Source organism: Rhinolophus sinicus, linkage group LG06 (assembly GCF_036562045.2).
Source record: "Rhinolophus sinicus isolate RSC01 linkage group LG06, ASM3656204v1, whole genome shotgun sequence".
NCBI classification, from domain to species: domain Eukaryota; kingdom Metazoa; phylum Chordata; class Mammalia; order Chiroptera; family Rhinolophidae; genus Rhinolophus; species Rhinolophus sinicus.
This window is the reverse complement of record NC_133756.1, coordinates 82496683-82524230: the sequence shown is the minus strand read 5'-3', so window position 1 is coordinate 82524230 and position 27548 is coordinate 82496683. Positions and strand designations below refer to the sequence as shown.

General features: G+C 47.8%; 2 protein-coding genes across 11 annotated transcripts in view; one reads left to right on the top strand and one right to left on the bottom strand.

The window, feature by feature from the left end:
- The window catches only part of RNF214 (ring finger protein 214), a 44634-nt gene extending 29853 nt beyond the window's left edge, over nt 1–14781 (top strand). For 5 of the 6 annotated variants that reach the window (XM_074335436.1, XM_074335435.1, XM_074335434.1 and 2 more), the window contains one exon: nt 770–8463. In XM_074335436.1, coding sequence (XP_074191537.1) covers nt 770–835 — 66 coding nt within the window. In that variant the 3' untranslated portion in view covers nt 836–8463. Of the gene's footprint in view, nt 1–769; nt 8464–14154 lie in introns of those variants that run through there. The other variant, XM_074335433.1, reaches the window with a different exon arrangement.
- On the bottom strand, nt 3473–27061 carry BACE1 (beta-secretase 1). Of its 5 annotated transcripts, none has more exons than XM_074335442.1 (9): nt 26310–27056; nt 11209–11297; nt 9490–9706; nt 8866–9003; nt 8085–8162; nt 7005–7106; nt 6502–6651; nt 6075–6246; nt 3473–5450 (listed from the first exon to the last, which is right to left on the bottom strand). In XM_074335442.1, the coding sequence occupies exons 1-9, from the start codon at nt 26568–26570 to the stop codon at nt 5209–5211; spliced, it is 1449 nt and encodes a 482-aa protein (XP_074191543.1). In that variant the 5' UTR covers nt 26571–27056; the 3' UTR covers nt 3473–5208. The 5 variants fall into 5 exon arrangements, with proteins under 5 accessions (XP_074191543.1, XP_019569181.2, XP_074191542.1 ...); XM_019713622.2 differs by having other exon boundaries at nt 8028–8162; nt 26310–27055; XM_074335441.1 differs by lacking the exon at nt 3473–5450 and having other exon boundaries at nt 5830–6246; nt 26310–27061.
- Between the last annotated feature and the right edge of the window lie 487 nt (nt 27062–27548).

Below are 27548 nucleotides of genomic sequence, written 5' to 3'. Positions count from 1 at the left end.
ACATCAGCAGAATTCGGAATGATGGCAGCTAGGCTCTCCCACGCCTTTTACTCTGTTCCTTTTAAGGGACTGGATAAGCAGTTCACACTGTAGCAATTCATACTAGAGCACTTTCTTGGAAAACTGACGATAAGGTACACATATCTAACTGTTGTTTCAAATATGACATTGTCAGGAGACTTTGCTTAAGTGAGAGGAATGGAGTAGGGAACCCAAATATGAGATTGGTAATTCCATGAACAGAATAGCTTGAAGGCCTGCCTGTTAGAGATTATCTTCCCAAACTGACTAATTAGTCCCATCTCTTATTATGTTACCAGGCAGACTTAAGTCTCGTAGCAGCAGGAATGATTCCTTTGTTTACTATTTTATTTTGTTCATTTTGTTTTTCCAAGAGGTAGAAACTGAATTTACATCTAAATTCTTGGTAAGAGGAAATCCTGATTAAGACTTGAGAGTATGGGTGTTACCAGATGGAGGTTCATCTCACCCTAAACGGAGCATGAGAAAGAGCAAGGCTAGATGTTCAACAGAAAGAGCTTGACATCCTATTAGCTGATTGTTAGTGTTCCCGTGAGAACAGGCTTACCTGCTCTGAAGATTTTTTGAGGGGTAAGAGCCCAAGGAAATGGCCCTTCGAGTTCCCCACAGTGAGAGCTTCTCTGACTTAGCCAACGTCCCTTAGACCTGGTGACCCTTAATGGCGCTCCCTCTCCTCCTTCGTCCATCTTTCCAGATAAACCTGAGGTATGTCTTTCTTTCTTTCTAGTGTATCAAATTCTGGGCCCAGACCAACACAAATGACACTTGTCCCTTTTGTCCAACTCTTAAATGACGGACCTGACTGGGGAGGAAGAAGAGGAGAAACTGATGTGAACAGGAAGCGCGGGTTCAACATTTCTAAAACTCTATATTTATACAGTGACATATACTCATGCCGTGTACATTTTTATTATATAGGTAATGTGTGTATAGAAAGTCTGTATTCAAATGTTCGTAAATGAAAGTATGTATATTATGCAGAAATGTTCCCTTCACCTTGCAGTTCCGTTGAGGAATGCAGATTGTAGCTAAGATGTTTAGTTTAGTGTTGAAATTATGATGTTCTTGCCTAGGGCTGTTTTCAAATACAATATAAAAACTATCTAGGAAGCTGCTGTTGCTCTAAGGCCATCCTGCTTTGATTTGGCTCAACTGCTAGTCCATTTCCTTAAGGCTCATGTATGCAGATTTGAACCCTGGTGCTCACCCGCGGTCCAACCAGATGCCTTGCTTACTGAAAGCCTCTGGAAGCCTCAGTGATATTCTGATGATTCTGCTCCAAATAGATAAAGTGAGACTGATTGAGGAGAAAAAAAACAATGTAGCCCTAATAGTTTGACTTTTCATTGACTATTTTACTGTGTTAACGCTCTTATTTGTACATTGACTTCAGGTTTACAGAATATTCTGTTTTACATCAGCAAAATTCACAGTCCAAGAATAACAACATAATCAGGTCATGTTTCCCCCACACCCCTGTCCACCCTACTTCCTCGATAGTCATCCCTTTAGAAACTAGCACAGTCTACAGGTCTTCTCTGCACCAAGCCATCCCGTGCCACCACTGACTTGCCCAACCTTGTGAAGTCCTCATCTCTTCTCCTTCACTTCTGGTCTCCTAGTCGAACTGACCTCCTCCCCCCTGAAGGTTAAGGCAGCTGGTTCACAACCAAGTTGTTTGGTGACCTTGGGTGAGCCCCAGGCAGGCACTGGGGGTGAGGAGATGTCTGTGCAAAATTACTTTTAGAATGATCTTGGGATGCTGGGTTTTAATTTTTGAAGCAAGAAAGCTATGAGGGACGTTTCCTGTCCTGGGAAAAATGGAGACCAAAGTGATGTGAGGGTGGGAGGTTGGGTTTCAGGTTTATAAGTCATTTGTTCTATGGATAGCTGTCTGGAATTAGATAATTTTTCCACCTCTGCTTATTGAGTACTTCTAGTTTTTAGGTTTATACCTGGGAAGGCTGTGACTCCATTAGGCCTTTGAGTCTTTTCCTATCCTTTTCTCTTTACTCCTACCAGAAATGGCTTCAGCATCCTTCTTTTTTGGAATAAAAGAAGTATAAACTAAGTGTTAAATTTCTAAAAATTAGCTCCAGGGGAAGGACATTATTATATTGCCAACAGCTGAATTTTTCCCATTCTGGGACCTGGAAATGCTTATTGGCACTAGCAATACATATCAGGGTAGCAAAGACTTTTCCTTTAAGATCCATCTAAATTCTCTCCTCTCTGTTTTGGTTCCTCTTTTCCTTCTTTGTTTTTCACCCTTGCCTGTCAGCTCTCATGGACATATTCTTTCTCCTGTCTCGCCCTACTTGCCCGGTTTATTGACTGGCATCTGTGTAAGAGCTGAGTTTCCCAAGGACCTCCTTGGCGTTTTGTAGGGTGATTGAAATGGCCTCGGTGCACTCCCCTCTGTAGAGATTAGATGACTCACTTTCTTTGGTTAATGAAATATTAATGTCTCCCGTTTGGTAGCTGTCACGATCAGGGAATGTGGCAAAATGGAAGACCAGTTCCTTTGTTTTTTTATTGGGGGGCGGGAAGATTCATTTTTTATCTTATAATCTTAAGATTTTATTTCCCCTCAACTTTGTAGCAGCCCTTGGGCCACCTGCAATATTTTTCAGTATCTCTTGAAAATTTAGAAATTAGAAATGAATATAAAGAATATTCTGTTTACTTTCCACAAATCTTTGAAGCCAAAGAAGTAGAGTGAAAAGGGAGGAAGTAGGGGGCTTAACTGCTTCCTAGTGAAAGCCCTTGAAAGCCAACTATAGCAGGAGGACCAGTGTTTTGGAGAGTTGTGCTTGGGAGCTGGGGCTTCATTGTTGCTCTTTTCTCTTTCTTGTTCAGGATAAATCAGAAAACAGTACTGAAGTTTTGGCTACCTTTGTTCTCCCTGTTCCTTCTTCCCACTGGCCTGCAGTGGTAAAAACCATGCAGACCAATGGGAAAGGCCCCTAATGCAGTGAGTAGAGGTGGGACAGTCATTTTTCTGGAGTAGAATTTAAAAATAGAGATATAGAATACATACTTTTACAAGCAAGAAGCATTTGTCAAGATTTTCTTTTTTTTCCCCCCCACTTAGTGTTTATAGTTTCAGGGTAGAAAGGAAGTAACTGTAAAGCACAAATTTTCTCCTGAAAGAAAAGGTGACGTTGGAACTTACTAATGAAGGGGTTGGGTTCTATGCCTTGGAAATTGCTGGGGAAAAGGCAGTTTTCCACAACATGGATAGAAATTATAAAGCAGAATGTGGCATTTTTATTTTACGGTAGCAATTCTGGAAGTTTATTTACACAAAGTTCCGAGCTGGAAGTGGACAGTCTCCAGTTTTCCTGTCAGTCTTTGTGGTTATGGGGTGTTCCCAGTCAGCCAATGCAGCACCAAGTGCAGGGGAATGAAGAGAATCCAGATCAAAACCTGTGACTCAGTATTCTTGCTTTATTGGTTTATGGCTTGTGGGCAGCTGGCTGAGGCCAGGATCTCCAGAGGCCCTCCTAGTATTTCCGTCTCGCTCATCAGGTAATTCCACACTTGGCAGGTCCCATACCTGGAAGCAGTGTGTTGACCACATAGGAAGAGGATCCAGTGGGTATGCTAGGAAAATTGAGCTCTTCCCACTAACACTGGTGTCATACTCAACTGTGTTAGAACTGATTGGAAATGAACTTGGTCCCCAATACCTAGCGCAAGAACCAGCCTGGGGTACCCGAGTACAATTAGGATTGGGGAGTAGAGAGCAGGACAGGGCAAAAGGATGGCCTCCACTGAGGGGCTCCTACGGTAAAGGAAGTAAGGAAGCCCTGAGGCTGCCATCCTTTCTCCAGGCAGCCTTGATACTGAAGGCGATGATGCTAGAACCAGGAAGCCCTGTGTTCCTGACACTCTTGGTATAATACTTGTGCCACTGTGGAGTGCCTCAGCCAAATGAATGGAGGGGCCATTAGAGAGGCTGAGAAAGCAGTGAAACTGCTCTGTGTTATGTAAAGATCTTACTACAACTTAACAGCTGAACAAGAAGAAATCCAGGCAGGAGTATACAGCATCACCCCTATACCTGTTGAACGAATCTTCAGGAGTTAGGTAGGAGAGGTCCTCTGTCTATTCTTAGCACCTCAGCTGCAGAGCTCCAGAGGACTAGGGATTTGGGGGAGGGAGCGAAGACATGTGCAGGAAGACGGAGCCCAGCCATGCTCTATTTCCTGTATTCCAATTGCTTTCCCATAGGGTAACTGGGGCTTGGGGGGTTGGGTTATTTTAATGCTGCCTAGCATGTGTAGAGCAAAGCATTCAGGTGGAGACCAGTGGAATTAATCACGTAGAAATTCATTTTTTTAGATCGAATTTCTTAGTGGGCACTTTACATTTAAGAGCTAAAAAGAGCGTTTTGGCTAAATAAGCCCTTCTTCCCATCTCACTTTTGGTTGGGCTCCAACCTCAGGGAAAGAAACATTGGGAAGTAACACCCATCTTACCAGACGGATTCTGTGTTGGAGATGAAGTCTAAAACTGGGACTGGCGAGTGGTCATGTTTCTGCCTTTTCTAGCTTTAATCCCCACTGTTGCCTGGCTTTGTACTCCCTCTCCCCCTCCTCTTCCAACTGCCCCCATTTGTACAAATATTCAGTGTGATTATTTTCTGTTTAATTCAAGAGGCAACCTGTGTACCACTGTTAGACTTGTTGATACAGTTCCTATCTCTAAAGCCAATAGCAAAGTGCCTTTGGCCAGCAGGGAACAAGATGGGCCCTCTCTCTGCCGGGGTACTGCAGACACACACCACTGGGGTAACCTGGGTGTGGTGCCAGTACTTCGGGAACTCAGAAAAGAAGAATACTTTGGGTTGGAGAATTGAGAGGGATGGTGGGCAAAGGTTCAGGGCTGAAGTTTCAAGCAGCAGAATTTCCCAGCTCTAGTTTGAGGCGACCAAGAGTATTCCCACCACCAGAGCGTGTCTTTCTTCCCTCTCCTGTTTCCTACGGGTGCAATCCCTGTAACCCACCTTGCCAGATTTTACTTTTCTGTCAAGGCAGAGGCATGTGGTGGGTGGGTGAGGGTCCTGAGGTGCTCTGGCCACAGGTGCCATCCATGTCTCCTTGTGACCAAAGAAGCACCCAGCGTGGTCCAAGGGAATCTCAGTTCTCCCCATAGGCCTCCTCACTTCAGCAGGGAGATGTCATCAGCAAAGTCATCGTGCTGATGGCGCAGACAGCGGAGGCAGCGCCACTGACACACCATGAGGCAAAGTGGCAGCATGAAGAGGGCGCAGATGGCCGCCATGACATAGGCTATGGTCATGAGAGTTGACTCATCTGTCTGTGGAATGTTGTAGCCACAGTCTTCCATGTCCGGGGTGACAAAGGGGCCTTCCACTGCTGCCGTCCTGAACTCATCGTGCACTGGAGAAAGGGCAGATGTGAGTGGGCAGGGCTCATTGTGAAAAAGCAGTTTGTGTTATACAACAAAGAACTTCCTCATAGGCCTTGAAATTAGCCCCTGAGGAGGCTTAGAAAGCCAGTGCTAGGTGGAGACATGTCTGTCTTCCCAGCTCACTGGGAGCAGCAGCCTTTTCCTGTATACCTAGTATCTAGTAGGAATGATACCTAAAAGTCAGTTGTTCTGAGTTGACTAAAAACCCAGCCCCATATATACACAGTAAACTCACCTGCTACTGCAGAAATCCAGTTGCAAGACCCTGCTGCCATTCTGAAGTAGCATTCAACCTCACCATACAGCAGCTGCCAGGGTCACTGTAGGCTCAGCCTGCTGCCCTTGGATCTAGAGCTTCCCAAGGTGCCAAACAGCATTTGCCACCCTGGGCCTCCAACAAAGATTACCGATCCAGGCAGGGGTTACTATGCCAGGCAATACAACAAAAGCACAAGCACTGACACTAGCTTTTGCACAATATGTTGACTGGCTCGAGGCAACTGTCACTACCTCCCAGACTGACGGGTCCAGGTATCCTGACTGCTGGACAGGGAGAATATGGATAGACTGACCCCACACCCTGGCGCTCTCACCATGGCAAGCACTGACAGCAAAGCCAATTCGTTTGCGGGCCCGATCAAAGACAACGTAGAAGCCCTCCATGATAACAGCTCCCATGACTGTGCCTGTGGATGACTGTGAGATGGCGAACTTGTAACAGTCGTCTTGGGACGTGGCCACGTCTTCCACTGGCCGCAGGTATTGCTAAGGATAAGGAATCAAAGAGTGAGAGTATGTCTTCCTCTCTTCCTCACTCCATCCTTTACCCCACCTCTGCCTTCTAGGCCACTCTTCCCTTTGTCATCGCTGAACTCTGAGGGGTTGGTTTTTCCAAGAGCTCTTTACCACTGGACACTTAGCTGTTTTGTCTTCCAAGTTCTGGGAAGCCATGTCTGCTGACGGTCCTATATGTACTTTGTCCTTTCCCTGGGGTCCCACGGACTCAGGTTAGGGACATACCTGTGGAAGGATGGTGATGCGGAAGGACTGATTGGTGACTTCACCCATTAGGTAGAGTGAGATGACTGGGAAAATGTTCCAAGGGGTGGTGCCTGCTTGCCAGCACACCAGCTGTTCCCCGAGCCAAAAACCGTCTGGGAACTTCTCCGTCTGTTGGGAAGAAAGGGAAAACAGTGAGGAAGCAGCCTCTTTTCACCATCTTGCGTCTCCCATTTTCAGATAATATTTACTGGGCCCTTTTAGTTCCTTTTCCTTGGTATATCCAAACTGGGGAAAGCTGAACTGAAACCCAAGAATTAGAGGACGAGAGCCGGAGAGTGAGGCCAAAGCTTTACACCGGGGGGTTATGTGATGAGCAAACAGGCCCATGAAAGAGAACAGTTTTAAAGAGCTCTAAGTAGAAGTGTTTGAAGGTAGACTTTTTGGCTCTTTTTGAAGAATATGACTCTCATGGACTCCTCTGCCTCTGTCATCTCTGTACCCCTGTCCTTATCCCGACTGACCGAGGAGGCTGCCTTGATGGATTTGACTGCAGCTTCAAACACTTTCTTGGGCAAACGAAGGTTGGTGGTGCCACTGTCCACGATGCTCTTGTCATAGTTGTACTAAGAGGGAGAAGGGAGGGTTAGAATCGTCAGGAGCCTTTTCTGATGCCAAGCTCTGGCCAGAGTCGGAAGGGTGAGTCTGACTGGGGGGTCTTGCCTGAGTTGGCATCCTGGCTTTGCCACTTCTTAGGTGTATATCATCGGGCAAGTTACTGAACCTGGGTGCCTCAGTTTCCTCATCTTTAAAATGATAATAGTACCTACCTCATAGAGTTATAAGGATTAAATAAATTAATACATTTGAAGTGCTTAGAATGGTGCCTGGTACACAGGAAGTATTTAGTAATATTAACTCTGTCTTGGGTGGGCAGACATTCTCCACATCTTGAAAATAAAAATATCCTGTATAGCAGTTTTAAATCTATTCTAACTTAGCATACATTAAGAATCTAGATAAGGAAGACCCAAATGGCTTAGCTGCCATTTATTGGGTACTGCTATGTGCCAGGCATTGGGATAAAAACTGCATTTTCTTTATCTTCACCACAGTCTTTGGAAAGCTATTTTTACCTGTTTTGCAGATGAGGAAATTGAAACACAACATAGTAACTTGCCTAAGGGCAGAAGTTAGTTAGTACATGGCAGAGCTAGAAAACCAGGTCTACCTGACTCCAAAGCCTGACTCTTACACTATATCATATCACACTGCCTTGCAAATAGTTTGCCCAAGGCCATAAAGCGAGGCAGTGACTAGGGTCCAGACTAGACCGTAAATCATGCAGTCCCTGTGAAAGCCCCTAGCTCCAAAACCCAGGTCCTGCTGTGTGACCCTTACACTCCTGACTATTGTAGCCTCAGCCCCCAGCCTTTGCAACAGGTCCTGCACCTCTGCCTGTCCTCCCAATCTCGTAACCCAGGGTCTGACCTCACACTGTGCGGCCTCCCCGCTTACCCCTCCTAGTTCCCCCTTGGTGTTATTACCTCCTTGCAGTCCATTTTCAGATCCTGTCCATTGATCTCCACCCGCACAATGATTACCTCATAATACCACTCCCGACGGATGGGTGTGTACCAGAGGCTGCCCGTGTACAGCGAGTGGTCAATACCCCCAATGATCTAGGGAGAAAAAGAGGCAGGTACCCGAGTCCCAGCACAGAAGGACGGCAAGTCACCCGGAGAGCAAGCAATAGGACCAGTCATTTCTGGGGATGGCAAGGCTCCCTATAGGTCACCTTTCTCATCTTCCTGCATCTAATCAAATCAAACCCCAAGTGACTTACAGTTTCTTAAATGTATTAAGAATGTGTTCAGGGGAAGAGACTTTCCAGGAGTTTTAATTATTTGTTTTAGAATCACTCAGCCCTTGATGTGAAGTTATTTAAATCTAAACTGGCACAATAAATGTTGAATGAATGATTATTTGCTTCTGTTATAAATTTTTATTTTCCCTGCTTGTTGGAGATGGAGAACCATTCACCAGTTGCCCTAATAAATTAATAAATAGACTTTTAAACTCCTTATACCTCTGCCTTCTGATCATCAGACTGAATAATTTTAATATAACAGGTCTTATTTTCATTTCCTTTGAAACTTTCCTAATCATCTCTGATCCTTTCCAAGGTTACTATAGGTGCCTTGAATTCTTTCCGGAATAATGCAAGGAAGAAAAAGATGGAAAAAGAAAAGTGGGGGGTGGGGAATATAGAGACTCTAAATAGTGGAGCCCAAGACTGTGCTGTAGCCTTGGCTGGAGGGGAGGCAGATGGTACCCTTGTCTCCGCCCAGTGCCAGGCCCTCCACTCCCCTAGGACCTACTCACCATGCTCCCTCCAACTGAGGCCAGCACTTCTGACTGGTTGAGGGGGAAGCCAGCGCCACAGAGCTGCAGGGAAAAGAGGTTGGGAACGTGGGTCTGCTTTACCAGGGAGTCAAAGAAGGGCTCCAGGGAGTCGTCGGGCTGTGACAGAAAGAGACAAGGAGTGAATCATCACACAGAGGGCCCTAATGGACTTAAGCCAGCTTCCTGCCTACACTGGAAGGCGAAAGCAGACTTGGGGGACGTTCCTTGGCAAAGACCATCTTGAGGTACTGAGATATGGCAGAGAGAGGGTTAGCAGGAGACACTGGCAATGAAAACAGGAAAGTACTGATGGGCCCACAGATCTACATGAGCTTCAATCCCCAAGTGCCTAACCTGTTTCAGATTTATGGGGCCCGCTTATTCTTAAAGATCTTAGAGTCAGAAACCACAACCTATTCCTGTACCTATCACAGCATCTCCCACTATAGTTTTGACCTTTATTGGGATGGTTCAGACTGCCACCCTATGCCCCGAAGCTGATTTGTATCTCTCCCTTAGTTCCCTCCCCTTCCCCAACTCCGTCCCTGTGAGGTGTGCAGTGTGCAATATGCAGACACTAGGCATAACACTTGTTCCACTCACCCTGGCGATCTCGGCATAGGCCAGCCCCAGGATGCCTTCCCAGTTGGAGCCGTTGATGAAGAACTTGTCTGATTCAGTGATGGCAGCGATGTTGGCACGCACAGTGACATTGGGGCCATGGGGGATGCTCACTAGGTCAGTGCCCAGCTCCCCCTCCCACTTGCCCTGAGTGTAGGGCACATACACACCCTTCCAGAGGTCCCGGTACGTGCTGGACCTGTGGAAAAGGAGGCAGAGATCTGTGCATGCATAGCCATGACAACTGGTATAGGGATCCAGCATCAGTGACTCTCAAAGCTTAGCCTTATCAGGGGCATCCTGATGAAGAAGATGCTTTCAGGCTGCTCAGCAGAACTTAGGGAGATCAATCACCTGGCACAGAATGTGAAGTGACCTTGCAAACAGATGGGACGACCTACTGCTGGGGCTCGCTCTCCTGTCTCCACAGCTCATAGTCCAAGGTCTTGACCTCCGGCCCTACGAAGAACAAGCCTACGCTTTGTGTATTGTGCTTGTTACTGATGAAGGGACAGCTAAGTGGGCATCTCTTCCCCCCCACCCCCACCCCTGGCTCCAGCAAACTCCCAGAGAAAAGGAGCCATTGACTCTCTTGGTGCCCTGGGACGCAGTGGTACCAGCTGAGTGGTAGAGAAAGTGCCAGGCGGGGTGAATGTGGAACCTCTACAAATTCTTCCAGAGAAGGGATTTGTGCAAGCATCTCAGTAGAGCATGTAGGTATTACACACCACACTTGTGTGAAACATGCTTATCAACGTGTGACACCCTGACCTGGGTTTACTCAGAGCTTGTGTGTGTATAATGGGGACAGTGACGGGACTGGGACAGGGACTGAGCGTGAATTCCGTTTCACTGACCGTAGCAGGCCCCACTCCCTGAATGCTTCCTCCAGATGGGAAGTTAAAGGGGAGGCAGCCTGAGAAGGCAGGAATCGGGGAAAGTGGCTTTGCCAAGAACAGGATTTAAGCCTCTTACTCACATGTTTTCACACACAAAGAGATGCCTCAGAGATGAGATGTCCTCACGCCACTTCCTGCTTTTATGCTAAGGGGACTCCCAGGTCATCCCTCACTGCCTCTCTTACCTTGAAAACCCACTTCAACTTTCCCTTCCACCAGTTAGCTAAGTCCAGCTGCTGGAACTCTGGGTGGTGCAGGGAGGAGACATTGAAGCTTCCAGCCCCTGATACTGGCCCAGGCAGTGGGGTTTATGGAAGGCTCTTTCTTCACTTCCGTGAACTGTGCAAAGCCACCAAGAGCGGCCCCTGGGTGAGAACACAGCAAAGCGAGCTGTCATTGCAGTCTGCTCAGCCTCGGCTTAGTTGGTGTTTCCAGAAAACAGAGCCACTGAGGGGATGTGGGAAGAAGTCCCTCTGCCTCCCCATTCAGGAAGAGAGAAGGAGACCCCTGAGATGGTTTGAGAACTTTGGGGCTGCTCTCCTTCCTGCCTTCCCTCCCGCAGGAAGCTGCCTGGTCTCAGTACTGGAGAACTTCCGGGCTGCCCCTCAGCTTACCCTTTCCCATAGTACACCTCAAATCCACCCCCACCCCACTCTTCTTTTCTGGTCACTATTGCCTTCCTTTCCCTTCCTCTGTCCCTGCAGGAAGAAAGTATCTGAGGAGCTAGTCTTTCTCTCTCCAGCCCTCTCTCTGTCTGAACACTTGGGAAGGGTTCTTCCCTTCAGCTCTCCCCAGGACTCACAGCTGCCTCTGGTAGTAGCGATGCAGGAAAGGGTGGGGGGCAGCCCCCACTGCAAAGTTGCTGCTCCCTGTGTCCACCAGGATGTTGAGCTGTCAGAGAAAGGGGAGAGAAAGATGTTACCAGCAGGCGGCTCTGGAGCCACCACCTCAGTGCCCTTCATCCCACCAGCCACAGTCTCCCTCTGGAATGTCCAGGGCGAAGCTTCCATGAGGCAGGACTGGACAGACCCGTCCAGTACCACGATTGCAGACAGAACATGCAGTCCTATGGCATCCTCAGCGTGGCCTCAGAAATCTGTGTCTGCCTCTGTCTTCTCTGTAGAATCATAGCATTTTCTATGTCATCCAAGCCACATTATCTGTGTGTGTGGGTGTGTGTGGTGTGTGTGTCATCTCCATTCCCAGCTCTCTCTCTCCCCTGAGATTGCCCTTAACTTACCTTGTGTACCTGGCTGATTCTGTCTTCAGAGCTTGCCCTTTCCCCTCCTTTTCTCGTTCTCCTAGGAAGTACATCACTCAGCAGGCAGCCTGGCTTGTCCCCCCAGAGAGGAGCTATTCTAGGAGCTGGCACTGGCCAGGGGAGTCGTGGGGGACCATAAGGGCATGTTGGTACCCACATGTGTCTGACCCTGCCTGCCAGAATGTGGCTCCTCATGAAGGACTCCCCTTCTGTCTCAGAGGTGACATAGACCTGTCTGAGTCCTCCTGTAAGAAACGGTGGGGAGCCAGGGGCCCCATCTGTTGTCCCATCTCATCAGGCCCTGGTTTCGGCTAAATGAAGATGGACAGGTATCTTTTCGGTGTTCCTCCTAGCATCTGTGCAGCTCCTTCTAGCACCCCTTCTGCTTGTCGCTCCTTCCTCCTTTGATGGCCTGACCTTTCCCTCAGTCGGTCCAGAGCCATTTTTTGAATGTCTACTACGTCCTGACAGGCAAAAAGAGGGAAAGCCCTGTCCTCAGAAGCACAGTCATCTGGAAAGTGAGTCTTGCAATCTTGCCATGTCCACCAGCCTCAGCTTCTTCCTGCTCACTTCTGTATCTTCTCTCCTTGGTGCAGTCAAATCAGCTGACCTCAGTTTTGGTCCAGCTCTGAACTTGTCACCTTGGGCAGGTCACCATGCTTCTGTGGGCTCCAATTTCCTCCTCTCTGCCAGCTTCTTCCTGCTCTCAGTGGTCCTCTGTGGCACTGCTGACCGCACCTCCCCCAACACCTGCTCAGGCTTCCTGGCCTCCCCGTGTCCCCCAAGACACCTCTTCACTGTCACATCGCTCTCTGACCCTGCCTCTGTCCTCTTTCCTGGACCCCACTCCTGGCCTGATTCCCATTTCCCTCCGTGCCCTCTTCTTGGACTCTTCCCTGTTCTTCTCCCTGGTCACTGAGCAGCCACCAGCTCCAGATGCTATGTTTTCAGAGAGAATAAATAAAGCTGGAGGCACAGCAGTTCAGATTTCAATCAACCAGGTTAATTATTAAAAAGGCTCCTTCACCCACCCACTCCCCAGGATCCCCCCCACCACATGCCAGGACTCTGCTCCCAACACCAGGTTGGACTCTTATAGGCAGGGGTCCCTGCTATCACAGGACCCCAAGGAAAGAGGGTCTCCTTCGCAGCCTTGGTCCCCATGGCTGTGCAAGGGAGAACTGCCTGGAATGTGTGCCTGGCCGGCTCTAGGAAAATATGACCACTTTTCACACTGGAATTGAGCTTTTATCCGGGGGCTCTAAGTCCCAGCTGTTGTAGGCCCCTCCTCGTCCCCACTCCTCCCCTCTCCTGTAAACAGAGAGACTCTCTCTGCAGGCCAGTCCCTCCCCAGCCAGGAGGCCCAGTTAGTACTCTCGCTGCCCTTCCATTCTCAGCCTGTCTCCTTGTCTGAGGAAGGTCGCCCCTTTCACCTCAAAAAGGGGGTCAAGCCCAGGGAGGAATGACCCCCTCCACTCCCTGCCCACTCAGCCCCTAACAGGAATTCAGGCCACTACTGCCCTCCCTGCCTCCCCTTTTCCACTCTCACAAGGAAACGTGAAATTAAAATAAGCAGTTACGATTTCCTCCTGAGCAAATGTCCGACTGCCTGTCTGCCCTTTGCAGTGCGATCCTGCTTCTGAGAGAAATGATTTCTGGTCCTGTCCTTCAACATTTCTAGTGTGAGCCCCCTGGGGGGCCTCCGCAGAGGCCTCCTACAGGGCAGGGGCCTTTGTCAACAGAGCAACTACACTCACCTTGAAACGGCAGTTGAGGGCAGCTGGAAAAAGGAAAATAGTGGTGGAAAGTTTCCATGCTGCCTCACTTTCTAAGCAGACACCCTAACCTCTTACCTCACCCGACAGAGGCCATTAGATGGGACCTTCCTCATCTCCCACAACCAGCCATTGCAACCTGCCTGCAGCTACGCAGACCTCTCCTTTCTGTCAGCTGTCCCTCCGGCTGGCTCCAGAGCAGACTGCCATCTAGGCTTGGGAGCCAATTCCTTCCTCCCTTCTCAGGCACCCCACCCTATTAATTATCCCTGTCCCTCAAGTCCTTCAACCACCATGATGTTTCCCCCAACCCAACTCCCACCCTGAAATCTGATTCTTCCTATTGGCATTTACAAATGCTTGAGTTTATTCATTTAAAAAAATTTTTGTAATCTCACATCCGCCTCCAACTACCTTCTCTCCCTTCACAACCAAGGTCTCAGCCAAGCTGTCCCAGTCACGCCTCAACCCATTCTACAACTGAGCTTCGCCTCTATTTCTCCCTCCACTATAAAACAGCCCTACTACAGTTACCAATGATTTCATGTCACCAAATACAAAAGACATTTCTCAAATCAGGCCTCATTTTGCTTGACTTCTCCAGAGCATTCAACACTGCTGACCCCTCCCTCTTTGAAACACTCTTCCCTGCATCCTACCCCGTGGTCATCCTCCCACCTCTCTGACCATATCTTCTCTGTCTACTTTGCAGGCTCACTTCTCAAGCCTTGGATTTGGCCCTCTTCGTCTCCTGCTGGACTGTCTCCCTTAACCGTCTCACCCACGGCTGTAGCTGCAGTTACCACCTGTATGCTGACGACTCCTAAGCTTATAGCTCTAGCTCCTTCCCCTCCTTTGAGCTCCAGAAGCACATAGGAACCACGTCAGTGATGCCCCAAGTTCAGGATGTCCCAAGCTGACCTCACACAGTCCTGCACATCGTTCTTTCCCCAGTGTTCCCTGTATTAGTGAATGGCATCATCATCCACCTGCTCCATCAGTCAGCAACTTCAAACGCATCCTTCCTCTTCTTCACATTTCTATCCAACGCCTCAACAGGTCCTGTTCAATTAACAGTCTTAAAAGTCTCTCGAATGTGTTCATTCTTGCCATCTCCCCTGCCACCCCTAGGCTAAGCTATCGTGATTTCATCCTGGAATATGACAATAACTTCTCAAGTGGTCATGGCATAGCCACCACCCGTTACCTCTCCAACCTGTTTCTGCACTGTGGCTAGAGTGATTTTTTTTCAAAGTGCAAATTTGACCATATTAACCCTCTCCTATGTCAATGGTTTCCCTTTGCTATGAAAATAAAAACTTAAAGTGTTTACATTTTCTACAGGGCCCTTCATGGTCCAGCCCAGCCTCCATATCCAGCCTGGCTTGTCCCATACTCCCCCAAGCCCTCTGCCTACTGGCCACACTGGCCTTGTTTCAGGTTCTCAAACCAGCCATGGTCCCTCCACCCAAAGGCTGTTGTTGAACAGGCCATTTATTCTGCTAGACCATCCTTTATTCCACCTGCAGTTTTGTCTACTCATCTAGCATCCTTCAGTCTGAGCTCAAAAGAGACTTCCCAAGGGAGAAACACCAGGTCATATTCTCTTGCTAAAATGCTTCCATAAAACGTGCCACTCTAATTTCACATTTACTCTTACATTCCCTTGTATCTAATTTTTTTAAAAATTCCTATTGTGTTCCTAGCGGATATCACAGTGCCTGGCAATAAATCTTTCTCGAACTAATGGATAGTTAAAGGAAAGAAAGCGGGAAAGAGCTAATCTACCCTATACTTTGGGTAGGTGAGGAAGGGATCCCTTAATGACTCCTGAGCTGGGAGCTTTAGGTTGTAAGTGTGGCTCTATCTTAGACCTGCCTTCCTCTCTCCAGGCTCCCTGGTTTGACACAGGATGTAAGTCTTCAGGCAGCCTGGAGTCCTGGAGCCATCTTACTTTTCCCCCTTCCCTTGGGGCTCTGCCAACTCAGGAGTCTCTGTAGCTATAACCCTTAGATGCCCAGGGGACCGAAGCCTGTGGGTCAGGCCTAGGTCAGTGCAATCACTTAACAAACAAATGTGCCCCTGGGGCCTCTGAGGGAAGGCAGCTTCATGGTAAGTGCTAACAAACCCCACTGGGAGAGGCACACCTGCCCTTTCATCCTGCAGACAAGGCTCTAGAGTCTTCAGATTAGATCTTGGCTGAGGAGATAGGTATGGAACTGGTGAGTTTAGGGTAAACTGTGTTCCCTAAATCTTAGCTCTACTAGTAGACAGTGATAGCTCAGACACTTCAGGACAAAAAGGGCCTTCAGGAGTCATCTGTCCATTCACCTGGAGAGATGGGGCTCTTTCCAGTTCTGAAAGATCTCTAGTTATTAAGATCTACAGCCTGTCTTGGTAGTCTATGCCAGAGTCTTACCAGTTTTGCAAGCCTCTGGGGAAAGGACTTTCACTCTAATTCTTTCTACTTCTAATTTTCCTAGTCTATTTCCTTCTGTGTGGGCCTCAGAGTTGATGAGAGAAGAGCTCTTACATATATGTATAACAAATGTTTTAGCTAAGCTGAGATATAGACGCCTTTCTTCCGTTTTACTGAGGAGGGAACTGAGACCTAGAGTAAGCAACGTGAGCCATCTTACACAGTAAGCCACAAAGCCAGGACAAGGATCCATTGGTTCTGACTAAGCCCAAGTCTGCTCTTTTATCTCCTTGACCTTCCTATCTCTCTCATTTGGAAAGGAAGTATATGGAAGGTTGTTACACTAATGAATCACATCCCCTGTATCCATGCCCTTATGTCATCCCCTCTTACACTGACTCTGGGCTTGGCCACTTGACGTGCTTTGGCCAGTGGGACATAAGTAAAGAAGGTTTGATAAGTGCTTGTCCATTTGGGGATTGCCCTGTTGGAATGCTGCCCTGAAATTGTATGTGAAGAAGCTCAGTCTTTCCTCCTTGAGGATGAAAGACGTCATGGGAAAAGAGGGCAAGCAGGCCTGGCTTGGTTTGGCCCCCAGCTGACCCACCAACTGAAGGCAGCCACATGAGTGAGGCCAGGAAAGACTTGTATAGAACCACAAACCAACCCACAGAATCTCAAGAGAAAAAATGGCTCTTTTCTTTAGCCACCAAGTTTTGGAGTAATTTGTTATACAGCATCAGATAACTGATACAAAACTATCTGAATTAAATCCCGGGATCCTTGACCTTGCAGACATCTAGCCAGGTCAACTCCACTGAACATCTCTTGTCACTTTGCCCCTTTGTCACAAGCTTCTCGTGAAGTTTCTCATAGCACAATGATGTTTCACCTGTGTACCTTTGCATATGCTGTTTTCTTTGCCTGAAATGTGCTCTTCCTATTTTGTCTAACTTCTGTTCAACTTTCAAGTCACAGCTTATACACCCCAAAGGTCTTGCCTTGATGCTCTCAGCCAAGATTAGATTCCTCCTCTTACAGATCCTCAATAACACCTGTGCTTCTTTGTATATCACTCATCAAACTTTTGATAATGTATCTAATGCCTGTGTGTCCCACACACTGTGAGCTCCACAAGAGTGGGAGCACATCTGTATCCGTGTTAATAAATTCTCACCTGGCCCTCAGGAGGTGCCCCATAATGATATTTTTCAACTAACAGTAATCACCTGATTTCCTGCCGTTCTTTGTGACACTCTGGACCCTTGCCATTAATTTTCAGCCCCAGGGTCTTTGAAGGGGTGATTTTCAGTCTGGTATTGTGCATGGCGACAATGACAACTGACACCCACTGTCATGCAGGGTGTCATGTGGGGTCTCTGGTCCTGCTCCCCACATAAGAACCCAGGACATGGTGAGGCCAAAAAGGAACACCCACGGAGCCATAGGTAGGGGAGTCATACCACTATAGTCTCACTGGCGGCTGGGTTGGAGACACAGGAGGCAGGAGCCACATGATCCACAACCTGCCGTCCGCTTGTCTCTGCCAACCAACCTAACTTGCTAACTGCAATCCACCTCTCTGCCACACCACGCCACTACACCACCACACTACACCACCCTGTGCTAGCTTAGCAGCGGCAGTTATATTAGTGGCCAATGGCTCACTGGTTACAACTAGCCACAGCTGATGGCCACCCAATCACAGTTGATGGCCATTTACTACCTGAGCCAGCACCTTTCCACGTGAGGCCGAGAGCCTGGATACTGCACTCCTGGCTCTGTCCCCACACCCATCTTACACACACAAGTTGACTGAATACACGCAGGTGCTTAGAGCAGTTACAGTGACATCAGGCCTCCTTGCTCCCAGAGCCTTCTGATCCAGCTTCACCTGCTTTTCTAAGTGGATGTTCCCAGACCTGAACTTGACCAAAGCTGAGAGAAGGGGGCAAGGAAGGACATGCGATGCCTAATGTCAGCAGCTATGGGTGCTGAGGGCCAGCAGGGCACATAGCTCCTGCCTCAAACTGAGTCCAGTGGTTGGCAGCTGTCCAGGTTCCTCCCACCTTGACTGAATCAGCTGACCCAATGGAAATGGACTCCTTTCCCCAGACATACCCCCCGCCTTCCACTTAGATCTCCAGGATGCAGCTGGCAATCAATACCTGGGAGCAAGCAGGCTGCCAGGTTCCCCACCTTGGGCTGGGTTTTTGTTGTTGTTGTTTTTTAAGGAATCCCACGGTGGCTGGGTTATACCAAACCTTGTTTTGTGCACCCTTCCTCCTTTAGATTTAGGACGCTCCATTTCCCCCAGCCTCAAATCCAGCTCAATTAACATTTATCAGTGCTTCCGATTCAAATGAGATGCTGGATATGAATGATCAAAAAATACACATGTCTGTTCTTAATGATCAGGTCTAATAAAATAATTTTTCAAAAAAAAATTTTAAGCAGCAGAACCCTTTCCCAGTGTCATGCAGGATCCCAGTGTCCCAAAGAGAGAAAAAGCAGAGATGTTCTGTTTGAAGGAGAGGTTTCACTTCCTCTGTGTCTGTCTTGTCCCCACGATGGTTCTTGGGGCATCTCTTTAGCACCTTCAGCCTCCACAGAACCCACGTGGAAAACCCCCAGTCTGTGCAGTATCACTGCTGCTAAGTGCCTGCGTTTCCTTCTCAGACAGTAAGTCCTGCCTGATGTCTAACCATGTCCCACCCGCAGGTGACAGTGGCTTTAATCTACTCTAGGTCTGTCCTCAGTTGAAAATGAAGCTGACCTATGGCATAAGCCCACTTTCTCCCATGGCACCGGGTCGTGCTCAGCACGTAGGCTTGTTTGCTCGAGCCATTGGGAGATACCAGGTTTCACTTTTTGTGCTCCTTGGAAAAGACTGCACAAGCACTGGAAAAGAATAATTGGTGAGGTTCACTGACACCAAGAGGCCAATCAGGAAGACAGACAGCCTGGGCACAGTGGCATCACAGTGGGTAGGTGACAGGATAGCCAGCCGTAGGCCGTAACATTTCAGAAGGTCTGGTGAAAGGATTGGCTGGGGTGGGAGAGGCAGGGAGCTCAGCCAGTTTGCTCTGGGCTTTGTCAGAATCTGTGAGAAAAAAGACCTAGGAGTCCGGCTGCCCCACTCAGCCCCTAGGACTACTGGTTCATCGTTCTCCTCAGAGCGTGCAGGACCCACTGGCCACAGCACCTGAGGATGTGGCAGACGAGCATCAGTGAAGGGTGCTTCCCGGCTCGCTGGGCCCATGTTACCAGGGGAAGCTCCAGGCAGCTCTAGGACAGGGGAAATGGTCTGGCTCCTACCCAGACCTCTCTACTGCCCAGGCCCCCACGAAAGATGGCTCCCAGCAGACGGAGATGTTAGTTTTCAGGTAGGGGGTTCTCCCTGGGAGATGTTTCTCTTCCTGGATTTCCAACCAGAATTTTCTGCTTAGTTCTTTATTAGAGATACAGGAGAAGGGTTCCTGACCTTCAACCTTAGTGAGAGGGCTTTCTCATTGCCTCTAATCCCAGCTGAACTCTTTCTTTCCTGACCTGAGGAAGCAGAGAAGTGTGTGACAGCATGAAGGTCCTAGCAAGCGCCAATGTGCAACCTGAAGCCCAATCCCAGGCCAGCCAGTTGTCTCAGAGACCGGATGACAAATGTGGAACTGGGATCCACCGGCTTTGTCTGATTTGGAGGGTAGGTCTTTGGGTTCAATTTTCAACCTTTTTAGTACCAGAACTCTTAACACAAAAAAAAGAAAGGGAGGGAGGGAGGGAGGGAGGGAGGGAAGGAAGGAAGGAAGGAAGGAAGGAAGGAAGGAAGGAAGGAAGGAAGGAAGGAAGGAAGGAAGGAAGGAAGAAAGAAAAGAAATATAGCCTGGAATTCCACTGTGTAAAAACAATAAAAGATGAGCTATTCTGGGAGGGCTGGGAGATTTGGGGGCAGGTAGAAGTGGGGGGTGCTTGGTGATAGGAAGGGTGGACGGTACAGAGTCTTGCCTGTTTACCTTTCTCCTTCCCTTCTCCCTCACCCTTGTGGTTCCTTTACAGAATTGTACAAACCACAGTTTTGAAAAACATTCTAGGCATGGGAGAGGAAAACCACTTGGCCCTTCTTGGTTTCTGAGACCCTGAACCCTCATTGTTTTCTACTTCTCTGGTTCTTTCCTCTTGTTTCCTTGATCCCTAGTCTACATACAATATGCTTTCTCTAATTGTTTTCCTTTTTTTCTCTCCATTCTCTCCAAGAGTAATTCATTTGCTAAGTTGGCTTCCACAACCACCTCTGCAGGTGACTCTGGGCCTATCTTTCCAGTTATAACTTCTCTCCTGGTTTCTAGATTCCTAGTCACAGGTGGTTGCTGGATCCATCCACAAGAATGGTCCAATGGCATCTCAAGGTCAATCAACATGTCCCAGACTGTAGAACACTGGAAAGAACCCAGTATTTGGACTTGCACTTGAACGTGGAATCCAAAGACCTGGATTTGAACCCCAGCTTTGTTCTTCCTTAGCTGAGTAACTTTGGGCAAACCACTTAATCCCTGAGCCTCAATTTCCTCATCCCTGAAATGGGCATGCTAATACCTATCCCTTGTAATTAAAGCAGAATAATACACATGGAATTTTGGTAAATTGTATTGTGCTTTAAAAGCTTGCTACTTTTGCTGTGTTCCTTGACACAAACACAGTTAGAGAGGTTGAAAGGAGGGAACCATCTTCTTTTCCCTTTCCCTCACCAAGGGCAGAGACCGCCTGGGTCAACCAACATGTGAATGCTGGTCTCTAAGGACCTGTCCTTTCCGTCCTCACTGCCACCGTCCTCTTTCAGGCTCTTCGTATCTTAACTGACATCCTCCTCTCATGCTCTAGACTATCCAAGTTATCCTCCACACTGACGTTGTTTTCCTAGATCCCAAAACACACTAGATCATTCTCTTTCTCATATATTTACAAGGACTCTCTGCTGCCTCTAGAATAAAACCCAAACTCCACCCAGCCTCACATCCAGACCACATCTTCCAGCTTCTTAGCATAGCTCATGCCTCTCTTCATGAAGTCTTCCTCCCCACCTCTCTCCAAATAGCAAAGCTTTCTCCTCTTTCTAGGCCATATGCAAATGCTACCCTTTCAAGCAAGCCTTTCCTAACGCCCTATCAGAAGTAACCACTTCTTTCTCTGTACTTCCAAGACTCACCATTCTTCTATTTGTACCGAATGCATTTGACCTTGTATGTTATTTAGGTGTTTATATGTCTGTGTCTCACACCATATAGAGAACTCTCCAAGTGCTAAGATTACTATGACATTGTTTTTCTCTTCCGCACACAATAGGTGTTCAGCAAATATTTGTTAAACTGAATCGACTATCACCAGATTTCAATCCTAACAATTAAATTATTATCCTGTATTTGGATAGTGATGCTCATACCATTACAATGAGATAACATGCTTTTATTTAAGGAATAAGAATAAAAATACTTTCACCAACAGCTCCAGTTCTGTACTTACAATTGCCCAACAACAGTTCTATTTAAATGTCTTACAGTTTATTTATTCATTCACTCGACATTTTTTAGGTGCATGTTCTGAGCCTAGTGTTGTCATAGATATTAGATAAGGAGAAATAAGACACTGACGGAAAACAAAAAAAATTTTAAAGACATTGTTCTCAAGAGCTAGACTTTTTATCAGGGAAACACACAAAAACGTTTATAATACATATGGATAAGTGTGGTAAGGGAGATATGAGAAGGCGTCATGGGAGAATGGAAGAGGGGTGTTCATGATAAACTCTTCTTCCACAAGCCACACAAATAGGTGTCATGGTATAGCAGGAAGAACAATGGTGACACAGGGCCTGCCACCTTGCCAACTGCTTACCATTTCAGTTTCTATTTCTTCTGCTAGAAACTGTGAATGATAAGAATATATATATATATATAGAGAGAGAGAGGCATGGGGGATAGTATCTATGACACACACACTCACACACACACACACACTCACACACACACAGAGGGTGCCAAAAAAATGTATACACATTTTAAGAAAGGAAAATATTGTATTAAAATTGTAATACGAAAAGGTTGGACAATTAAGTTCATGAACTTTCCACCGTGTAAGTGCACGTACAATGAATGATGCTAGCATTCATTTGATTAACGCCAACTTTTGAGCGAACGTCATACTACACATTGCCATTTTGATTCAATTCGACTTTGAAAAGCAATACATAGATAACAACTTTTAAAATGTGTACATTTTTTTGGCACCTCCAGTATATCTATATCTATATCTATATCTATATCTATATCTATATCTATATCTATATCTATATCTATATCTATATCTATATCTATATCTATATCTATATCTATATCTATCTATTTATCTATCTATCTATCTATCTATCTATCTATCTATCTATATATACGCATATATATGTATAGATACTGTGTTTCCCTGAAAATAAGACCTAGCCGGACAATCAGCTCTAATGCATCTTTTGGAGCAAAAATTAATATAAGACCCAGTCTTATTTTACTATAATATAAGACCGGGTTATTAATATAATATAATATAATATAATATAATATAATATAATATAATATAATATAATATAATATAATAATATAATATAATATATACCGGGCATAATATAATATAATACCCAGTCTTATTTTAATATAAGACCCGGTAATATAATATAATACAATATAATATAATATAATATAACATAATATAATACCTGGTCTTATATAATATGATATAATATGATATAATATAATATAATATAATACCGGGTCTTATATTAATTTTTGCTCCAAAAGACGCATTGGAGCTGATTGTCCGGCTAGGTCTTATTTTCGGGGAAACACGTTATGTGTGTGTATCTACATACATGTATATACTGTAAAGAACAAAATTATGTATACTATATTTTAAAAACTTTACATAGACCGCAACCATAGATACAAGTATATATTTTATACAAGTACTGCTGAGCTATCCCCTCCTGCCAACTTGCCTATTCCACTAAATAGTCTTGTTCTCCTCCAATTCACCCCAGATCAAAATCTCAAAATCATCTTTGACACCTTCTTCTTCACCCTTCACACCAATGTCACCAAGTCCTGTCCATCTGCCTTGTACTGTTCCTTGCATCCTGGTCTTCCCTTTCCTCTTCATCTTATCACAGCCTCATGCCGTCCTTGTCATAGGGCCTCACCCTGGGACCATGTGACAGAACCTCCTGCCTCTGTACCTCTCAGTTCTGTATTTCACCTTGCCTGGTGGGCTCAGTTCTTTCTAAAATTCAGATGTCTCTTCCTAAAAGATTGCTTTTCTTATGCCATTCTCCTGCACAAATAAATTCAGTTTTCCCCTTATATCTGCAGAATAAAGTCCAAATCTTATAGCTTGACATTTAAGGCTTTTGGCAATTTGGCTCTATCTTATTTATCTAAAGCTGTAACATTCACTGGACTGGGTTTCTCATTGAATAAATATGCCTAAGCCCAAATACACATGACTCATTCCTCCATTCATTGTGACCTCTCCCGTTCTAAGGGACCCGGTCTAAGGGAGGAAAGAAGTGGACATACAAGTAAAGTGCAATTAAAGTTTGGTGAAACAAGTGCCATTTCCCCATTAGGAATGGACTCCCTCCTCCTCGCCATCCCTCAAGACCATGCTCACACACCTCCGTGAAGCCTTCCCTGATTTAGCCTCCTCCTGAACACGTGCAGCTCTCATTCCTTGTACTACTGTAGATCAGTGCTTCTCAAACTTGAGATACAGCCCCTGAGATTCCAACTCAGTAGGTCTGGGGTTGGGCCAGAGAATTTACATTTCTAACGGGTTCCAATGACAAGGGTCTGGGGATCTCACTTTGAGTACCACTGCTCTGGATTACCTTGTATCAGCACTTGCACTTTTACTTGCACACTAAACTCTTTATGGGCAGAAATGTAAGTTCCATCTCTTTGTGCATCAGCCCCCAAACCCAGCAATTAATTGCATGGCACATAGAAAGTGCTCACTTTTAATTGTTCAGAGTACTCTGCCATCAGCATTCTTATATGGTGCTTACAACAGCCCACCAGGCAAGGTGAAAGGGCATCCCTCCTGCAGACTGCCAGGGAGAGAATCAAAGTCACTGTAGAGCAGACACTGGCTGGCGTTGGTTCAAGTTTGAAGTTGTAGGGCAAGCCACAGTCCTTCAGACTGTGGTCTCCCCAGCACTGGCTTCTGGGGCTGGTGTTGAATTTTAAGTCCACTTTCCCCTTCTAGGAAGGAACGGGAAGGAACTGACATTTCTTGGACAAATACTCTCTCCTAATTTCTGGGCTGGGGGATGTAGGCATTATCTCATGGGTCCAGTGAAGTACAGTAACTGGTCCCCCAGTTCTACATATGTAAAACACAGAGGCCCAGAACACCCAAGTTTTTAATGCTTCATTGCATAGTACAGAAGAGGCACAAGTGGCCAGACAAGTTAGGAAAAAGTGATTTCATACTTATTAGAAGTCTATTATGTGTACAGGTGCATTGTTCTAAGTGCTTTCACCTACATACCGTGTTTCCCCGAAAATAAGACCTAACCGGAAAATAAGCCCTAGCATGATTTTTCAGGATGACATCCCCTGAATATAAGCCCTAATGTGTCTTTTGGAGCAAAAATTAATATAAGACCCGGTCTTATTTTCGGGGAAACACGGTAGTCTCATTTAACCCTCAAAATCACCTAACAAAGGTGATCTCACTTCACCCATATTTTAAAGGGAGGCAATAGCCTCAGAAAGGTTCTATCATTTGCCCAAGACCACACAGCTGAGAAGAAGAAAAGCTGGAATGCCTGGTCTGTCTGACCTCAAAGCCCTTGTTGGCTCCACAGCCCTGTTCTGTGCCCATGCCACAGGGTCTACGCACAGTTTCCACAGGACATCACGGTACCAGGGCTCCACAACCCCTGATCCCTGACAATACCTGCCACCCTGGTGGGCCAGGCAGCTGCGGGCCTGGATTCAGGCTCTATCCTCACAGTGAGAACTGACTGGAGAGTCTGGCGAAGTTGTGGTGCACAGCAGAAAGGAGGGCTGAGAGGGGGAGCCCAGAACCTTGGATCAGCCGGAAGGCAGGAGGGCCTGGGTGGCATGGGCCTAGGAAGGCTTTCTTCCATCAGGTAATTGGGAGGTGGAAGCTTGCGTTTCTCCCAGATCCAGTGTAAGAGCTGTCTGAGAAGTCCAGGGAAGTATGGCTGTTCCTGCTACGCATAAACACACTCCCACCTTCACAGACCCTCCCAAGGACAGGCCTCCTGCACACAGATCCAGGGGAGGGGTTGGCTCACAAAAACATGCGGGCTCAGATTCAAGGTGACACACACCAGCACACACAGAGCCATCTGCCTCCTATGCCCAGACTCACCCACAGAGGAGGCAAATGTGCACAGAGGTCAGCCACAGCAGCACATGGAGGGCTGCTCATGCCCACACTCCCACCCACCCGCAGAGATGCAGAGGGTGCAACCTCCACCAGCCACCTTGGAGGTACCTGGAGGATTGTCAGGAAGGATGGGGAGAACTGGTAGTATTTTCACCATCATTGCCATGTTCCCCCCACACACCCCTCCCTCCACACCCTGTTCCCCTCCCCAGTACCTATCAGCTCATGGAAGGAGTCTCATACTTAGAAGGGGGCTCTGGCTCCTTTGCTGCGATTTGTCCTTTCCCCAGGCTCAGATCAGCCCCCTCTGGCCTGTGCTCTGGAGGCTTGGGAGCATGGGGTGGAGGAGGGGCTGGAGTGCAGATGCAAAAAGGGAATGGGGGAGGAGGAGGGAAGGGTTGGGGAAGGCAAGAGTCTGTCCAGGGCTTCTGGAGGTCAGAGAAGCTCAGACACCTTCCTTTGCTGTCTCTGTGGCAGCCCGGACAGTGGGAGAAAGGGCCTGATCCAACTCATGCCAGGATACCTTGGTCGTCAAGGTGCCAGGAATGATGATGGAAACCCTGACTGCAGAACACCAGAGGAGGGGATAGGGTTGGCTGACCAACATATGGAGTGATGGGGTTGCAAGATCCAGGCTGGGCCAAGGCTGACACCTGTTCATAGTGTCCCTTGCGGCTTGGACCCTTCCCCAGGTCAGGATCCCTGCACTGAAGTGTTTCTTTTGCCCTGAACCCTTACTGAAGGGTGTGTATGTAAAATGGGAGTAAAGGGAAGGCAGTCAGGCCAAGGAGACTGGGAAGCCTGTGAGGGAAAGGGAGGCAGGAAAGGGGAGCTTTGGGAATGACTGCTACCGATAGGACCCCAGAGGACAGGTTTGGAGTGAGTCTCTCCTGCCCACAGCATCCAGCCACTTCAGCAGGGGCCACCACGCTGCATCCCCAGCCTGCCTCCCCTCTGCTCATGCAGGAAGGAGGGTAGGGCTGGCCTGGCGACCTTACCGTCTGTGGGGGGCTGCCCACGGTCATCTCCACGTAGTAGCCCTGACCAGATTTGCCCCTCAGGTTGTCCACCATCTCCACAAAGCTTCCACTCCGGCCAGGCTCCTCCAGCTCCTCGTCAGTGTCCCGGGGAAGCCTCAGCCCCAGGGGGGTCCCCCCAAGCCCGCTCCGCAGAGGTAGCCTGATGCCAGGCTGGGTGCAGTGGGCAGGGAGCACTGCCGAGCCCATCCATAGCAAGAGCCAGGGCAGAGCTTGGGCCATTGTGGGCCCTGGCCTTCAGGCCCTCGGGACTCACTCGGGGCCCACGTCCGTCCCTGTTGCCTGCCCCCAACTCTGGATGCTGGTGGTAGCTTCTCAGGAGAGAGAGCTGTGTGGCATCGGGGCTGCAGAGCTTGCAGGCCCTTGAGCCAGCCCCCGGTTCAGGCTGTGGGTATCAGTCAGGAGCAATCCGCAGAGAGAAAGAAAGGGGAGGAGATGGATCCTGGCTACATCTGGCCAGTGGCGTTCAGCCTCAGCATAGGTCTGGGAGAGGACGGCTTGGAGCCCCCAGGCAGCTGAGAGGGGCGGGCATGGCAGGTTGGCAGTGGCTGCTTTCCCGGTCCTCCTGGCAGGTCGGCAGTAGGAGGAAAAGGCAGGGGATCTGAGCTCCTGCGGCTGCGTTTGCAGGTCAGGCCACCATAATCCAGCTCCCAGCTCCGAGGAAGGCTGGGGAGGCGGAAAGACTTGTGGCGGCGGCTGTCAAAGCCAAGGGTTTTCGCTGTTCCCTGGGATCTCTGGGAAGTGTAGTCTTCCCAGAACAGGCAGCCCAGCTTCCGGAGCTGGTGAGGGGTCTGGGATGCCCTCTGCCGAGAAGGAGTCCACCCTGCAGGACCCTGGCAGACAAGGTTGCATTGATCCTGGCAGGATGGGAAGGGCCATTAGCGTAGAGGGGCAGCAGACCTCTCATTCTGTCAGTTCTTCATTCTGCATTTATTGAGCACCCACTGTATGCCAGGCATTCTGCCAGGCTACAGAGAGAAACAAAATGCACATGCACCATACAAAAGGAGTAGGGGTTTTGGGGACATCTAGAGGACTTGGGAAGACTCAGTGGAAGGAGGTAGTATTTAATCTGAGCCTTAAAGAATGGATGGGATTTCCACGAGCACTGTGGCCAGATGAGAGCCAGTTGGGTCGTCTCCCGCTGGAATCTTTCAGTGCCTTTGATGATCTACCTGCCCTCAGCTCCCTCCCACATGC

Bases quoted from the DNA above. Each gene is read 5' to 3' on its own strand.
- BACE1 (XM_019713621.2), bottom strand. From the start codon at position 26,570: ATGGCCCAAGCTCTGCCCTGGCTCTTGCTATGGATGGGCTCGGCAGTG. The intron at 8,163-8,865 runs GTGAGTAGGTCC...TTTTCTCCCTAG, and splicing joins CCTCAGTTGGAGGGAGCATG to ATCATTGGGGGTATTGACCA. The intron at 7,107-8,027 runs GTAATAACACCA...TCTCCCTCTTAG, and splicing joins TGAAAATGGACTGCAAGGAG to TACAACTATGACAAGAGCAT.